This window comes from Rhodnius prolixus, unplaced genomic scaffold (assembly GCF_049639745.1).
Source record: "Rhodnius prolixus isolate KJV_2025 unplaced genomic scaffold, Rpr scaffold_8, whole genome shotgun sequence".
Taxonomy (NCBI): domain Eukaryota; kingdom Metazoa; phylum Arthropoda; class Insecta; order Hemiptera; family Reduviidae; genus Rhodnius; species Rhodnius prolixus.
In genome coordinates this window covers 39,875,528-39,894,567 of record NW_027411593.1, presented here as the reverse complement: position 1 = coordinate 39,894,567, position 19,040 = coordinate 39,875,528, and the positions used below count along the sequence as shown (strand labels likewise).

At 29.8% G+C, this 19,040-nt stretch overlaps 2 protein-coding genes across 16 annotated transcripts in view; one reads left to right on the top strand and one right to left on the bottom strand.

Moving 5' to 3' along the window:
- The first annotated feature begins 1,642 nt into the window (after positions 1-1,642).
- On the top strand, positions 1,643-12,708 carry LOC141451496 (venom serine protease-like). The gene is made up of 7 exons (XM_074122933.1): positions 1,643-1,910; positions 2,727-3,035; positions 5,088-5,280; positions 6,602-6,796; positions 8,005-8,168; positions 9,171-9,327; positions 9,408-12,708. Exons 1-7 carry the CDS (start codon positions 1,698-1,700, stop codon positions 9,455-9,457), a joined length of 1,281 nt encoding a protein of 426 aa, XP_073979034.1. The 5' UTR covers positions 1,643-1,697; the 3' UTR covers positions 9,458-12,708.
- The window catches only part of LOC141451497 (neuropeptide CCHamide-1 receptor-like), a 130,754-nt gene continuing 120,619 nt past the window's right edge, over positions 8,906-19,040 (bottom strand). For 9 of the 15 annotated variants that reach the window (XR_012456856.1, XR_012456858.1, XR_012456862.1 and 6 more), the window contains 5 exons: positions 15,314-18,635; positions 13,348-13,458; positions 10,331-11,962; positions 9,129-9,318; positions 8,906-8,979 (listed from right to left, as the gene is read on the bottom strand). Coding sequence is in view for 1 of the 15 variants with exons in the window: in XM_074122934.1 (XP_073979035.1) it covers positions 17,513-18,634 (1,122 nt within the window). In the remaining 14 variants the exon portion in view is untranslated. Of the gene's footprint in view, positions 8,980-9,128; positions 9,319-10,330; positions 11,963-11,992; positions 18,636-19,040 lie in introns of those variants that run through there. The other 6 variants (XR_012456859.1, XR_012456853.1, XR_012456866.1 and 3 more) reach the window with 6 other exon arrangements.

Here is a 19,040-nt window from a genome sequence, read left to right as displayed (position 1 = left end):
TAAAAAAGTAAAAAAAAAAAAACTTAACAATAACTAAAAATGAAAAACAATAACAATTACAAAAAATTTAATGAGTTAATTTAGACAATGGCCGCTTGAAAGTAGCACTTACGGTGTTTAACAATCAATTATTGATGTTACTGGTAACTTTTTCGTAGATATTAATTTGTAATGATAAAATCTTGCTTTATAAAATGTATTTACCATTTACACTTAATATTTATAGGAAATAATTATCACAAGATTATAAATTACTTATTTATTATTAATTTTTATACATTTTTTTTTAAATTTCATTTATGTTTAAGTAAAACATAACAGATTATTTTCTAAATAATTAAAAGAAAATGAATAAAAATAATTTCTTTTTAAGGGGGTACATTTACTGTTAGATCATTTAATCTATTCAACTTAATTATTTTCAAATAAATACAGAATAAAGTAATTTTTACAGATATCATTCACTGGGCTTTAATAACGAACACTGATATAAAATCATAAAAATCTGGTTTAATTTTTAGAAAGTTAAAGTTCTGACAACCATTTATCTTTCTTGAATCTTTGACATTTATAAAACGTTTTAGCTAATTACACACCTGTAATAAGAAAAAATAAATAAATAAAATAAAAATAGCAAAGATAAAAGATTTCGAAGTTGCAATTGATTTCACTACATCAGCAATACTATGGATTTGAAACAAATTAATAAAGCATTTCTTCTTTCATGAATGTAGCACAAGCATATAATTTTTTTAATAGGATTTTTAATTCTTTTGAAAAATAAAGAAGCTACATTTAAGAAGCATCGCAAAAAATTGAACCTTTTGGGTCAAAGCAAACGCGATGTTAACAAAATCTTTATACAACTAATTTGTATTTTCTTATGCTAAATTGAAAAAAAATAAGTGATATATAATCTTGCTATGTTTTGTCAAAGCGTACTTTTTATACGGTAAAATATATGCAACTAAATTTTTTATATTATAATAAATTTGTAATTATTCTTCATAATTCTTGCACAAGGATGCATTCAACAATAGTTCATAACTAAAAGTATCTAAGAATAACCGTTTTTTTTATTTAAAAATCCAGGTTTTCTTTACCTTTGAAGATTTTTCATAAATGGTTAAATGTTAACTGAAAACCATTTGGTATAGCCATCTTTCTGCCAGCTCTTAGTTCCAATTCATCCATTTTTATAGTTCTTATTCTTCCGCAAAAGATAGTGTTCCACTCACTACACCTTTCATAATAGTTTGGTGGAGTTTTCTCACCTGTACAAATAATAAAGGCGTTGTTAATTAAAAATATTGGAAATAGAAGAAAATTCTTCCCAAAGAACTGTGAGAATTAAGTAGTTTTACGAGAGAAATACGAGTATAATAAATTAATTTTTATTTTATACTTTTCGCTGCTAGTTTGAAATTTGCCTATTTATGCGATCTCACGTTAATCTTAACAACAAGAACTGTTAAGATTTGGTTTATAATATTTCATTAAACAACCCAATGATTCTTTGTTCACAGTAAATATGTTTTGAATTATTTATTAGTTGCAAACTAATTAAGAAAAACCACATGCCTTTGATACAATAAGTATATATACAGTAATTTGAAAACATTTATATGCATATAGTCTTTAAATCCGTTTGCATGTGACTTGCACTAAATTCAAGTCTGATTAATCAAGTATAAATTATGCCCAGTCTTTGGTATTGTGTGCTAATACTTATATTTAGTTTTACTTTGGGTGTTAAATTCACTGCAGTTTTTCTAGATGAAAATCAAACAGAGATAAAAATCAAATCACCCGGATATCCAATTTACGCTGGTCATTCCTATACATTTTGGTTTATATCAGCACTAGATAGCCGTGGAATAGAGATCAACTGTGATATATTTCTTTCTAAGGTAGTTTCCAATTTCGTTGATTTTATTAACCAAAGTACGCATGTTTATTGTTAATGATTCAGAGTCAGCAAATAGCACAAGAAGGATGTGACATCGAAATCTCTACACCAAACTGATTACTCTACCTCTGATTATGGACGATACCCCGTAACCGGTCAGGGATTCAATAAGCATGCGTGCTACTGTAGATAAAATCTAAGATCCTAACCACATTTTAAATAATTTCTTAAAAATTAATAATTTTCAAAAGTGCTTTTTTTTCTGGACAAAGGTCTCATACCCATTATAATTGATTTCTTCCTAAATCTGGCATTCCTAGAAGGAGTTGGAGAGTGGGGTACTCTAACATCTAGGAGTGTATCACAAACTGTCGGCTTTCTGCTCTTCCTACGAATCCCTAAAATAGCCTGGGTAGTTACCAAATGTAGGAAGTTGTAATTTAGCTTCTCTAGAATCGCCCCAGTTGGTTTTTAATATATTTGGGGGAACTTTCTATCAGAATGTTTGAGAAAGGTATGCTGCCCCATGGACAGGTTTTGCTGTTTCTGCTGCCGACCCTTGAGCGAGTAGATCCCTATCTTGTGGAGTGGAGAAACCTCAATTGGCATCAGTGAGGTGCCATTGGATTTAGTCACAACACCATAAGAACAGGTACCACAAACCGCCCAGAAAAAACAGCACGACTTTTAATGAAAAATAAATTGTTAAGTAATTAATATACACATTAATAATAGTATAATTAACATATTAATATGTATATATTATATATCCTTTTATGTAAATTGCTTACTTCTTTTCTTGCATTGCCTTTATCAGAAATTCAATTGTAAACTGGGTATGTTCCTGGTGAAAAACGGTCCATCACTGTCCATATTCTGTAAAGAAAAAATGAATTTAAAAATCAAATCCTCAACTAATTTGATCACAATTGGATTTTTTCTAAAACTTTTTGGTATTGGTAAATTCCATTGTGATGTACGAGCAATACCTGAATCAACTACTGAAAAGCCTGTCAGTGAGGAAAGTGATATTACTGAAGTATATGATTCTTCAGAAGATGGTACTTACTCGTATAATGGAACTAAATCTACTACTTGCCCTTGTGGTTGGAGGTATAAAAATAAGGTATGATTTCTAAGATTAGAATTTTAAAATTGTGAGGAAGTTAATTTGTGTTAAATTACTATTTTTTCCGGCGTTCTTGTGTGTGAATGAAGTCTGAAATCAGAGAAAATTCAAATATTTCGTTTTGTTGATGCAATCTCCCAGAGGGGCCGCCTTAATGGAAAGTCGAATCTAGACAATTAACTTAATTCAACTAGAAGTGGTGACTTGATTGCACCTACTTTTCTAGTTTTCTAAATATATATTTTTTACAATCTAACGCGAAAATTTTAATATTTTATTACAATAGGACTAAAAAAAGACGTTGTTTTTTACTCTTATTTAGTGAAGTTAATGTTTATATAAACGTAGGGTTGGACTGTGTAAGTTGATTTAAAACATTTAAAAATGAATCAATGAAATTTAGACATTTAAGCAGTATTTTAAAAAAGACTTTACAACGAGAGTTCGAGAATTTTGTAAAGAAAAACCAATGCTTTGCCAATTACGCGCTGCAACAACATTGGTTTAAAAATTTCTGGGAAGCATTTAAGAGTCTGGAAAAAAAAGGCTAGGTGAGAGGTCCTTCGGCCCCCTTGACCGAACAGTTTAAGAGAAACTGTAGAAGCGATCTTTAACAAGCACTAGAAAAACTTGCAAGCGAGTTAGTTTAAGGGTACTTCACTCTAGCCTAATTGGACCCTTTTAAACTATTCTCGTAAAGAGCAGGGCTCTTTTAAACAAAACTCTCATTAAATGAAAAGAGCCAAATACGTGACTTTCTTTTTTACCATCCCTACACTTTAGCCAGTCATTAGAGTAAATATTAAGGAAGAAAGATTATTGCCAATTTCGTAATAATTTTTAGTTATTATTTTTTGCCAAGCTTTCGATGTTGAAAGTAGGACTAGGTCGAAGCTTGGCACAAAATAAAAAAATACCTTATGACTGAAATTGAAAATAATTTGTCTTCGTTTTGGATCAATGATTCAGGCACTACCAACTATTAACAATATTCTATGAAAATAAATAAACGAGCACAAAAAAGAGATTTTTCAAATTGGTATGTCTGGTTATGTATTGAGTATAATTAGCATAACCAAAAAAGAGAAAAAGAAAGAGAGAGACAAAAAATACCTTAAAAAGTTCTAATTTGATGTTTAGATGCGCTACCAGAGAAAACGAAATTCAGTTTGGTTCAAAATCTGCTCCCTTTTTGATTTCTTATTTTAACTTAAATGCTTACATTTTATCTTTTTTTCCAAATTTTTCTTGACTTTTTCTTCGACTTCTCTTCAAGGACGAGAAGTGAGGTTGTGTTGTTAATGTTTGCTTGAGGTAAATGAACCATACTTTGGCCTGTTTCTTCTTCGAACATCTCATGGTCTGCTCTCACATCTAAGAGGAAAAAATATCTTTTAAATAAAAGTTTTTTTTAAATAATATTTTTTAAAAAAAATTTTCTTTGCGACTTTAACTAATTACATAAACACAACATTAGCAAATGGCTATTAATCGACACGTTTTAGAATTGTTTAAATAAAAAACGATTTGAAAGATACAGTTTTGTGAATAAATCTAAAAGAAGAAAAGTACTAATAGAAAATTAGTCAAAATGAATAATTAGTTGTAAAATGAGGACACCTTTCTGAATAACTTATAGCCATCTAAATATGCAGGTGAGAGTTTCCTAATCCACCATGAAATATCATGCACACCAAGGCTGTTTGGATACAATGTGGGATTTTCTGTTGTGTCAGTATGTAAACATGTCTGCGTGATGATAACCTGGAGTTCGCTCTGAGCTCATTAAGTTGCACAAACATAACAATCACAGCAGATCTAAATGTACTGGTGTGAATGTTATGAGACGTCACTATTAAGAATTGAATGAATTGTTGCGCTGCAAAACACGTAAGAATCCCGCTGTACTCGCCATAGTTTAGGCGTTTTATCAAGTTTTATCTCATTGCGATTTTTCGTTTTTTAATAATGATGGAAATATTCATTTTTCTTGTACTAACTTTTAACATGGATAGCAAATAATTCTAATTAGCAATTTCAATTTTTTAGTCTAATGCTAAAATTATTGGTGGTAAAGAGACTCAAGTCAATGAATATCCATTTATGGTTAGCTTGGTAAATCGCACAAGTAATGGAAGAATTTGTGGTGGTTGCATTATTAGCCCGATGCATGTGCTCACTGCTGCACATTGCGATTTTCCGCCGATGTCGGCTGTAATTGGAGAACACGATGTCAGAGTATGTAAGTGAGTTTTGATTTTTTTCTTATACTTTGTTTTAAAGAATGCAATGTACATATAGTTGTATATAGAGCGTCTAAAAAAGCGAAATCCATTGCAAACTAACAAGGCTTTTCCAAATTTGTCAAGTAGTTTCTGAAGATGAAAATCTTCGAGAGTAGATGCCACAAGAAGAGGGCCATTTCATTTTTACAGAACCATTTACCCTCAGTCATACAATATAATTTGATTTACAAAGACAACAATAACTATATTTTTATATACAACTATTTTTAATTGCACTATCAAAATATGCAAATTCGCTACACCAAATTAATGAATCAAACTATTATGACGGATGAAAATCCGAAACCGCTGCATGCTACGACAAATCAAATCAACAATAATATCGAATTAATTTATGAACATTATTAACATCTAGAAATGATTGAGCCAAATATAGGCAAGCACTGTTGTAGCGCAACATCGATAAGCTATTCATATTTGTTCGATAACAAGTTTCGAAGTGTGGACATATGTTATGTAAGGAAAAGAGTATTGAGCTTTACCTTTGTCTGTTATCTTCACTGCAGTTTGGAACATTTGAAATAAATATATATATCGGGTTAGATTGCATTTAGTTCGTCGCCTTCGAATGATGTCCATTTTTATCAGGCAAACTGCGATAACCTGAAAAGAATTATAGCAATTATTTAATTATAGCTTAACTAAATCAATTAATTAAAAGTGAATATTGGATGATATGTTAATGTCACAGAATTGGGTAATTCAAAAGATGGAAAAAGTGGCTGAGGTTTTCAAAGGGTTAAAGACAGGTTTGCTAGAACAATAGCAGCTGTCCAAGCATCGAGAACATTACTCTGCCTCATTCACTTCTCACAATATTAACGCCGTTAATCTACTCATAAACTGCTTAGCAAAATCATTTATTACAAGTTCATACAAGTATTTTACCACAGTAAGTTATAGTGAATTACGCTCGTTGCTAAGTTAGTGTTAATGCTAGCCATTAAATTTTCAGTCAGAAATATTATCTTTTATTCTATTTATCTCTTTGGCCTTCCTAATAAAATCTAATTACCTGCTTGCGCCTATAAATTAATACTACTTCTATCTTTTTTACGTGTCTGTGAGTACCCAAAACTATAGTTATACTAGATGCAACCAGAATGTTAATGTTGGATTTTAAATTATATTGATTTACGAAGCAAGCCCTAAAAAGAAAAAAGTCTTATTTAAAAAAGTTAACTTGTAATTTTTAGTTATTTAAGGAGTCTATTCTATTCTGTTTTAAAACTAATCTTTTCTGTTCTACTTTATTAGCTGGTGAAACAAATGCAACAATGAAGATAGATATAAAGAATTTTATAAAACATACGAATTTCACGAAATACTTATTGCAAAATGATATTGCAGTAGCAGTATTATCAGAACAAATATCTTTCAGTGCAAAAGTTGGTCCAGCATGTTTGCCAAGTGAACGACCAGTGTTAAATAATCGAATCGTAAAAGCATTAGGTAATGTATGACTCGAAATATTGCAATATAATACACTTATTAGCTTTAGTGAATTTACATCATACTTTGGGGCTTATTTGTAGCATCCAGAATTTATTAATTCCTATTACCACAATCTCTCACTTTACTCTATTATTCAATTGAGAGGAAAATTAGTATACATGCCGAAATTTCCGAAATGTGAGTATACAAGGGTAACAACCATTTTGAGGTCTCCTCAAATTGGTTTTCTGAAATGGATATGCGCGAAGAAAATTAAGATAAATTTTCCAGAAGCTGTAACTTAATATTTGGTGAGATCTCACTATTCAACTTGAAAAATCTAGGGTTAGAAGATAATTTCCTCTACATGAAATTCAAGAACACAGATCTTATAACTTTTATTCAATACATTTTCTAGAAAAATTCGTTTTCAGGAAATTCTGAAGAGGAATGAGGGTGGGAACGGTTCTAAAAACTATATAATAAGTCGTACTAAAATTATTTATAAATGCCGAGTTAAAAGAAATACAAATAAGTCAGAGTTTAATAAAATTTGACCATCATAGTAAAGAGAAAGTCATTTGAGTGTACACATTACAGACATCCGATCGTATTCAAACAGGCATATAAATATTTACTTGAAAAGTTCTCTAAGGAAAATTTAAATTCGGGGATGGGTTGGATACCCTTTCTGTAAAGTACAATTACAGCACAATGAAATATCTTTAGTAGATTAAGAAGGGTTACGCCAAAATTTCAGGCTTAAGTAAATTCCTTACTTTACATAAAACATTTTTAACTTTTCTGAAATTTTTGTTTCTAAAATTGTTCCTAAACTTTATAAATAATTTTTAATATAACATATATGTAGATTTAAATCTTCTTCTAAATCCTTATTCGGGTCTAAAAATTGAAAGTGTGATATCGGTTTTAAAAACTATCTAATATTGATAAGAATTAAATGTATTAAAAGAGAATTCAAAAGGTAGAACCTAGAGAATTGTTACAGTAAAAAAAGAACATAGTAAAACATAAGTTTTTATTACTGAAGTAGTGAACAAGCATAACCTTTCTGGTATTTATTTTATTTGGAATGAACAGTCCAAGGTTTCGTAAAAAGTAAGAAACTAAATGGCTTACTTTTGTGAGAAGAAAGCGAGCATGTGTTACTACATCCTCTTTTCAATAAATTAAAAACTAGAAAATTACAATGTTTCTATTTTTAGGTTGGGGTTTACTTAGCACAACACGCAATATCTCTTCAGCCGTATTAAGAGAAGTAAATTTAAAAGTAGTCGATTCAGCAACATGTTCTCACCACTATTACGATCTAAATCCAATTTCAGATACACAGTTCTGTACTTATGCAAAAAATAGAGATACATGTGAGGTAGGTTTTTTTTATTTATATTTAATCACAAAGTTTTAAAAAGAGTGAAATTTTTACTTTTTCTTACTTTTTGAAAAAAGAAGCACGAGGATCGCAGCACTTCCGAAAGAACTTACGCGCGATGAGAACAACATTCGGTCATTTTGAAAGGAACAACTAAATATTCTATTACTTTTAACCAGGTAGTTTATTTATTACTCCAATGATGCATCGCTGCAGCTTTCTTGAAGAATCATAAATAGTTCGTCAATTTTTTCCAAGCGAGGTGGTTTAAGTTTAAGAGTAATTACAAGACCGAAATGTGAGAATTAATTCTGATGAATTATTGTATTTGAAAATTATTTTCGAATATGCCCAAGAATATTACGGTTATTTTTTAGATTCCAACGGTACTAATAGTATTAAAACTTTTTCAGAATAAACTGAAAAGATATTGCATGAAAATGAAAGATAAGTTCCTTAGTCTTAATCTAACACCGATGGGATTTTAGAGTTTGAAACCCAGAATTCATCGAAAAAAATGTTTCATTAATCGATTTCTTCTGTTTTAACTCAACACAAATCTCTTAATAATATTAAAAAATACAAAAGGGAAACATACCCAACTAATCTTCTCTTGGGAATTCAAAACCCTTGAAACCTCTCTCGTTTACATAGTCTTGTAATACTTTTACTGCCTTTGGTCCTTCATAAGAAAAGTATTGGCGCTCAAGCTGGAAAAGGAGAGTTTGTACTGGTCATCCACCTCGTCCACTTCCACAAGTAGTTGTCAAACTGTAGGCCCACATATGTTCGTTGTAATATTTGAATCCTTAGGAGAAAACAATCAAAGATTATCGAAACTTTCGAAATACAAAAAGAAATATATAAATATTAGCTTTTTCGGCCGTTTAAATTTAAAGAAGTTAAATCATTATAATATTATAAGAAGTAAATTATTTATTAACTTAAACAGCTTACCAAACGAACACTACAACAATCATTGACATCGTTTTAATTTAGGGTGACTCCGGTGGGCCAATTTTATGGTTAGATCCAGAAATAAACAGATATACTCTGGTTGGTATAGTTTCATTTGGTAAATCGTGTGCAACGATAGTGCCTGGCGTAAATACAGAAGTCTCTTCTTTTATAAACTGGATTCAGCTAACTGTAAACAGTGAGTGTTGCCAATTAAAAATTGTGAGATTTATAATGAATTCGCTAAAATCTGATTTATCATGTTATATTATTTTTCAGGCTCTTTAGAGTATAATGAAGTTAATACTTGTATGAAAGTAAATAAGTAAAGGGCAATTAGAAGTAGATAAGTTCAATAGAATAAGGGAACTTTTAGGCTTATCAATAAAAAAAAGAGCTAAATATTAAAATACAAATAATGTTACATCATTTTTTAATATTGGAACAAAGATTCTAAAATTTTACTAACAGTTTTTCATTCTTTGAAAAATTAACATTTTCTAAATGTTTGTGTATAATCTAAGAAGGAACCACTTATTATTTTGTATTATCACACTATGAGTTTCTTGAAACCGAACCAAGAACTCGAAAACATGATCGTATGCACAAATCGAAACAACCGTCACATAAACCCAAGTTATTGATTGATAACAGCACTAAGTCATGGAGCCAAGAACTCGTTCAAGAACCTTTTTACTAACCACGTGATGACATTTGTAAATCTACTAAGAAATAAGCAATATTTTCCATACCCAAATCAAAAAGACAGTAACGTAAGATTTCTATGCTCCTAATTCAGATTAGCAACTAAATAATGCATCAGCCAAAACCACTTAAAACCATAATAAGAGATGTCTAAACCAAAATATGTTCTCATGGAAATCATAAACAAAATTTTAGCAAATCATTTTTGTTCATACGAAAGAAACAAAACTATATGCAAAGAAAGTTTTCCTATTAACGAAGTCAAAAACTTTAAAATATAAATTATTTTTACACAACTCCAGTATGCGAATGTAGGAGCCCCAATTTTGAACTACAATACCCATCTTTTATACTTACTACAATCTAATAGAATTGCTACAATCAATCGTTTTTATACTTTCTGATAACTAAGTATGATTACATCACATTTTACATTTATTCCTAGCATATGATTTATGTTTGTTTCACAATTTATAAAAATACATAAATTTACGTACCTTAATTTCTTTATTCTGGCTCTAACGACGACGTTAAGCTCAAATTACGTGCATTTTGCTAGACTGCTGCCTTTAATTTCTGGTCATTAATTATTTGCAACAGGCGGATTTTGCTTTTTTGTCTAAGCCGACGATACTAACCTATATTTAAAAATTAAAGATACACATTGAAAATACATTAATGTACTGAAGATTTTAAATGCAAAAATCATCAAAGAAAATATAACATGCAATAATTCAAGCAAAAAACAAATAAATAAATTTAAAAGAAAAAAATATTTGACGTATATGATTTATAAGTTCATTCCAAACATCATTAATATAATTAGTTCGCACATTAAATTAAAGTATTTTACCTTTTTTCGATATAAGGGAGAATATTTTATTCAGAAATTAGGGCTTCGTTTTATTATTCTGAACCCGTACAATTATCTTCTTTAAAACATTAACCAGCGGTCGAATGCAACGGAATTCATAGAGTTTAGACATTATTAAGCAGGTTACAATATGGTTGCTACTGCTTCTTGATTGGTTTTCATAATAGATTATGGATGAATAATTAACTGAAGTAGGATCTCAACTTTTCATCCTGCATAAATTTGTTTTGGTTTTGATATTTTCTTTATCCATAATCTAAATTGCTACTTGATTCAGATTATTTGACTGTTCAATAATTAACTGAAATAGGATCTCTACTTTTAATACTGCATACATTTATTTTAGTTTCGATGTTTTCTTTGCACATTATCCGAAGATTTACGTTGTTAGATTTATGGTTCAACATTTAGGCGTGCAGTGTATCTCTGTCATTTTGTTCGTACTTTATGCTAAGCTCGGTTAAATCTGTCTCTAAACGGTGCGTGAGCTCTTCTTGGACTGGCGAATTTAGTAGACCGGAACATTTTTCATTTCTCCGATGATCTAGGGTCTTGAGAGACCTTTAGGTTATTCCAGACAAATAACGGAACCTCATCTTTGTCGAGCCCACCATACATGTAGGACCGACAGAGACAGATGATGTCTGTACATATTCAAGCGTATCCATCCACAAACAAACTTCAACTCTACATAATTTTCACAAACAATGCCGTCGGTCACTCGATCGGAACTCACAATACGACACTTCCAAATGAACTAAGTATGCAACCCCCTGTTTAAATCTTCTTCATCCAGCGCACTTGTATATTTAAATTCCATAAACTTCGCGAAGAAGTTTCATTAATCTCACTTCCATACTTCCGTACTCGGGGCTACAATGTTACAAAAGTATGTCGGTAATTTCTGCCTGCTCCAAATATACCACCTTACACTCTTCCGATGTAATTGTAACTTTAGCAAGATATAACTTTTCATCCAAAGAAAACAATAAACAAAGGAATAAGATTAAATTATGTAAAAAATATCAACAAGAGATAAATTCAATTTGTAATAGTCTGACGCCACAATCCTTTTCCAAATTCTTTAAAATATGCCAATGAAGAGAATGTTTGTGGAAATAGTGTGCAATTAGATCTCGAGAGTGATAAATGAAAAAACACGAAATGTAAAAAAAGTTATGTACCATGCTTTAATTCGTTTTCATTAGATGGGATGTAACTTTTTGCCGTCACTCTTTGAAGTTTCAAATGGATTCTGAGTACAAAATGAATAAATGAATTTTAGAAAAAACATATCTTTATTCGATGTAAATAAAAATTTTGAGCATAGAAATCATATATCTTTATTATAATATCACTGTTTCTCATCAAAGTATTTTGACACATATTATGTTTAAGATATTTTTGTTAAATTTACCTCACACGTAAATATTATAACTTTTTTTTTCTAGTTTTCATCTATTAATAAATTATGATAACTATATTTAAACATTTAAATTTTAAAACTAGAAAAAGTTGGGGTAAAATATATCTAAGGAGAAACATAAATCTGTTAACAACTAGTTTACATTGAAAGCTATTGTTAAAAGATTAATTTTAAAAAATAATTTGCTTAGACAAAAATTGAAAAATATAAAATTTTTGAAATTACTTTATCACATAAACACATTTAATTCCAAAAACTTGCTAAACATCTAAATTTTATTTTATATGTAATATTTTTTATAGATTTAACCCTGTAAATTTTAATATAGGAATTACATATACACTTTTAATACTTAACAGACATTTTGATATATTAATAGAAACGCTTGGAATGTAGCGAAAGTAAATATTAAGTATTGTTGCTTTTTTTATTTGGTGTAGATTAAATCTGTTACGAAAATAATCTTGTTCAATCAATTTAGGAGCAGTTGCCAAATAGTTTATTATCATTTAACGAACGTACGCTACTTAAGTTTAGCTTTAAATTTGATTTCTGTTGGAACATTTCAATTACTTTGCGCATATTGAAAAATTTGCAGACATAAATGATGTTGTAGCCAGTGTGTATGCTCTAATTTGTTAGTACACAATTGGTTTTCTGACTTGTTTAATCGACTACAAATCAGTTTGAAGTTGGCTTGGGTTGTGAAAAGAATAGCTGTCAAAAAGTTGGAAATTGAAAGAGCTTCATTCATGATGGTATGAATCCTAATCTATGTTTAAAGCAGCTAATCGACCAGTAAAAATCTCAAGTCTAACAAGAAACTTGTTAACCTAAATTGCCGAGGGAGTACACACTAGATTGCCTTGTAGTGGAAGGAAGGGCCTTAACCTAGCTCAAGAAACTTTCTTTGAAAAGTGAACTTCATAAAAGATAGCAAAATCAGTTAAATTCTAAGTGATTAATATCAAAACACTATTAATATTTACTTAATTATTAGAATATTACGCGCACAACATTGAAAGAAATGCAAAGTTTAAGAAATACTTTCATTTTAAGTTTCTAAAAATATTTGAGAATACTTCTTAACGACTGATTTCTTAATTATTGAATTCCTCCCCTTTTCAACGTTTTTGTTTAAAAATACTTTGCCTAGCTAAATACATTTACTTTTTACATAAAATAAATAAATAAAAATAAACGTGTCTACGTACCACATTAAAAAACACATGTATTCTGCAAATGTTAAAGTCTAGGAAGCTAAAACATGTTTACATTTCATGTATTCTCACAAAAAGTTAACACCATTCCAAAGCCTTTAAAACCTGTACAAAAATAAAGAAGATAATCAGTTAAAAGCTTTCTTCAAAATTTTTAAAACTAGTTAACTTTAAAAAATGGACATATTAGAGCTATAAAAGAAAACTAATCTTGGACGTTCCAAGTGATGATACATTAGCTTTGTGTTAACTTTATTTGTTCTAAGAACTACTTCATATATTATCGCAAAATCGAAATAAAAGCAATAAAAAGATGTTACGTGCGAAAAGTGAAATTCATAATAACAATAAACACTTAAGGAAGGGATTATTAGTTAAGACGCGTGGTGGACTAGTAAGCCAGAAATTCTGGGTACGAATCTAAGCGAGCTGTTCCTGCGCTTTCTCTTATAGTGTAGCAAGAGATCTCTATTCTGAGGACGGCATTGCAAAATGTTCCGAGACCACTTCGAACTTCAGGTTATTACCCTTCACTAACAACCGAATTCAAATATTATAATTAAAGATTGTAACTAATTATCTACAACCATATTTGATGTTAATAAAAAAAAAAACTGAACTCTAAGGAGCAAAAACTTTGAAATCATTTAACAATAACAAAGACAATGTTAACTTATTAGGCTGATATTTAAGTTTTAACTGAAAACCGCCATGCTGTCGTTATGGCAAAGTAAAAAGCTGCCAAATTTATATTAGGGAATACTCTCGCACTAAGAAATCAAGAGATTTAAATTACATCTGTTTACATTAGTTTACTCATCTAAATTAAGAGGAAAACCTTATTCCTAACACGTTACTGTTACTGCATCTCGTGACTTACAATTTTATTTACTTAATGCCACCTATTTATGGCTTCTTTGAATTTCCAGATAATATTATATAAATAATAACTAGTAAAGAAAGAAGTGTAAAAGAATAGAATTCAAAAAAAAATATTAGGATTTAAAAAAACTAAAAAAAAACTAGCTATTAAACTTGGCAACCACTCTTATAAAATGATACAAAATTATGAGCATTTACTTTTCAAAATAATTCTCGAATCTAAGCGTGTAAGCTCCCTTAAAGTTTTCACATAATTATTTAACATTTATATTTGGTACATTAATTCTTTTGCATCTAATGTGGTTTATTTTCAAAAAATGTGAATAAAATGTATTTTCACATTTGTTACTTTTGCAAAACAGGAATATCACATATTTACAAATTCAACATTATAATAATACGATTTGCAATGCATACATCAATTTGATTAGATAAAATCAACGTGACAGCAAATGACAAATGGTGTTGTAAGCCTAGATTTGGAGCAAGCTATAATCGTCAGCAAACGTTTGAAATAAAATATTTGTATATTTGTATTTTTTTATTAATCTTTTTTTGTAAATAGCGTTATGAATCATTTCATGATTTGCTTTTGCAAACAACAACATAAAAAGTGCAATAAACTTTGAAGTTATGACTTATATTTTACAGGAATGTTCTTGTAGTAATTATATGCTATTTCAATTAAAGTTGATAAAAGTTAGCATTTAGAATAGAAAGGTAAAGAGATGGCTTTATCCGAAAGGATTAGAAATACTAAACTGGTTATGAGTAAACACCAATCCTCACTAACATGTAAGCTCACGGTTAGGTATTTAAAGGAGAAAAACTGATGCTTTCATGCTGCATACGTAATAACTCGATACGGACTCATAATACATAAAAAAAAAAAAAAAGATAGAACACGACTGTTTGCTTATATTGATGATAAGTGACTCCAAATTCGAGAAAGTACGCCACTTGGTTCATGCACGCCTAAATTAAAACCAAGAGGCACAACTAAATAAGTAGATGCTTAACTTAAATTACAATTCATTTGTTTAAAAATCAACTTTCTACACTAATATTAAACTTTTACCTTCTTTAGATAGTTCAGTGCTCCAGGCTGACAATAAATCGAATAGGGTCACTCATTGTTTTTTAATTAAATGATAGTAATAGTACTAAATAAAGGTTATAATAGTTGACATGACACCTAACTGTAACTAAACAATGCCACCATACAGTGTTGCATAATCCATTATTCTGTAATATGTTAATTTTAAATACTATTTTTTACAAACATCAATATTATAATTGCAATCAAAAAATGGTTACATATAAGGAAAATATTAAAGTTTATAGCAATTTTTAAGTAACGGCCAGATTATTATTCTAAAAACTAACTAATAACTAGGGGATAAAAGTTTTTTTTTGTTTACAAATGTTCCCAGTTTATTAAAAAAAAAGTGATGCCTAATTGTTGTACCATTTATTTAAAGCTTTCTTTATATGCAGACATAATATCTATTAATGATTATTGAACTTCTTTTACTTTAAAATAAATAAATCAACATCAAACATTATAATAAAGATTAGAAATTTAAGATAAACTTTAAGAAACCTACCTTGTCACTTCTGAATTTTGTAGTAAACCACAAAGAATTAAAATTAACATTCTTACGTGCTTCACCTTAGATTTCTTAAAGACGTTTTTCATACTTACATATAGTTTACTTATAGTTTAACAGACAGCAGCGAGCATAATTTATTTTATTAGATTTCTATTTAAAAAATAATATTCCATTGTTTACATTTCCTTAAGAGTTACAATCAATAAAGTTGTTTCCAAACAAGACTTGTTTTTCAAATATATCTATAAATAGCAAAAAAAAAAAAAGTACACCTTTTCAACATTTAATTGCTACTTTATAAAAAATAAATTATTCGGTTTTTAAAACAGAAATTATGCAGATTTTTTAAAACTCTTTTCAACTGACAAATTACACAACTCATATTTGTAAATATTGACTTGTATTCATTTTTTCAAGTCAACCAAAATTACGACTGTTTTAATTATCTGATTCTGTAATTGCCAAGACGTCATTTTTTTTTTATTTTTGTGAACTAAAAACAATTATGTAATTGAAACAATTATATGAACAAAATAACCCTTTGATGCCATAGCACACTGCAGCTATGCGCTCAATTTCCTAAAGGAATGTGATTTAAAAAATAAAGCATTCTTCTTTAGTATCCTTCTTAGTCTAGCAGCATAACAGCACTTCATGGAAATTTAACAGGCTTGGGACCTTATTTCATCTATTGTATTATTGATTTCTATAGGATTATGTACTTTCTTGTTGAAGTCTTTCTTTTCTGCAGTTAAGGTTGAAGCCCACATTCCTCTAGAATTTTTCGGGTCATGTATGCAATATCTCTGCATAGACGCAATTAGGATCTGCGAATGCTGAAGTTCGGAAAAGGATGTTCGGCCTAAATTGACTTTGTTACGGGACTCAACTGCTGTTTTTTTTTTCTTGGGCAGCTAGCTATGCAAGTTGACATTATGATAGTATAATTGTTGTTGAAAGGGTTGATCTCATGGCACCTATATTTCACTCACATAGCGGAGATCTTAAATTCGTTCTTAATTTCTCTCATTTTCTTGAAACTTTATCAAACTACCTATATGCTCATCGACAGGTGTGTGTAATAAGAGATGCAAATGTCGACCAGCCTTAAATAAAATAAAAATAAAAATAAATCTATGAACGTTTAATTAAGGACGTTATAACAGCCGTAAATGTATAATTTTACAAGCATTGAAAATTAAAGTTTTTTCAAGTTAATAACATAGTTATTTGCTTAGTAAAAGCGAAGAATTTCCTTAGATTTTTTTAACTATTAATTTTTATTGAAAAATAATTTTATAAGGATTACTTGGTCGTTATATTTACATGAACTTGGAAGAGTTTTTCTTTAAGTTGTAACACGATGAAATAAGTTCTCTAGATAAATAAATTAATTCTCTAGAACGGGAGCTTTGATTTAATAACAAATAACTATAAGAAATCATAAATGATCAGAAATATCGTTTGCATTGGTGAATATTGCTCTTAAAAAGTAAGAATAGCAACCAGGTTGATAAATTCTAAACCGCAATAAATCTTTATGAATAAATAACTTCTTTTCCATCTTATTTATATGAGAGAATTAATTCTTTTTCCGATAAGTAATAAACTGCTCAGCCAAAATTTAGCTAATTTGGTTTTCTCGACTGACAGCAAAGAGGATGTCAAGTTTTTTCAGACTGAGTAATAGTGTAATGGCTGGTAATAATGGAGCTTTGTCGTACATGTTTAGTAGAACTGTTCATATTTCCCAAGGATATTTCATCTAGTGTAGAATCACGTACAAACGAACATAATAAATATCTATTGAAATGTTTTCTAAAAGCTTTACTAATACAATATAAAGCTATAGGATTTATACATGAATTTAGATAACTTAAACAAAAACCAACAATTCTTAGTACATGCCAGAAGAGATTGTATTCTTCATCAGAATCAGGATTAAAATGAAACCACAGCATGAAGAAGTGGTGAGGAAGAAAACAGATTATGAAAATAATTACAAAAACTAATACAACTTTGGCTACTTTCTTCCTGGCTCTAATTTGATTGGATTGGCCTTGTAATTCTCCAGGCATGTTTTTTGTGCTTAACAAAAGATGTCTAGCCATTAATATGTAAAACCAAGCAATTATAAGCAATGGTCCTGCATAGTAAATTATAAATCTTAAAAGAACATTTAATTTTCTATAAGTAGGACCATATTCTTCAGGAAATGGTGAACAAAACTCAATAGTCCGACCATTGGTGATATTCGCTTTGCTTACATGTGTAAAAATCGCTGCCGGCAATGCTAACAAAAATGATATGACCCATATACAAAACACTGTCACTATGGTTAACGGTTTTGTGCTAATATGTCGTCTAATTGGATTTACAATAGCACAATAACGTTCGGCTGAAAGTACTGTCAAAGTGAACACTGATACACCAATAGAAATTTCTTTTGTAGCCTCGCACAATTTACAAACAAATCCACCGTATGGCCATGATTCTATTGTGTAAAGTGTGGACGTAAATGGTACACAACTGATTATTACCAGCAGATCGCCCAAAGCAAGACTTAGTATATAAGTGTTGGGTACATTACGCATTGTACGATGTCTGATAAATATTAATACTAAAGTACCATTGCCCAGGACACCGACTAGGAACATCACAGCGAATACTATTGGTACAATGTAAGTTGCTGGGCGTTCAGGATACGGTGTGTATTCTTCTACGTTGCTTATATTGGAATTTACACTACTTACGTATTTAAAGTCTTCAACCGTTTCTGGATCCATCCTGTAAAGAGAAAGAAAAAAAAATGATTAATTCTTTGTAATTTTAAGTGTTGGACAAGTGTATGACAATAATTTAAATACTATGTTACCAAGGGTATAGCGAGCAGGGATCCACCCACATGTTATCATGTCCACAACATTCACTCACACATTACTTGATCAAGGTGAGACATTTTTGAGTTTTGCCTCAAAAAATGGCTGTTTCAATTTTCTCTAAACATCGTCCACACATAACATGAAAATTTTCAGTTTTTTCGTGTGGAAATTGATTTCAAAAGGGTACCATGGGAGGAGGGATTTAGACATCTATTTAACATGCTCTTTCCCATTTCCTTGCAATCTGCAGTTTTACTACACCCATAATGCCACTGAGTATAAAACATGTAATAGCCAATTTTGCCTAATT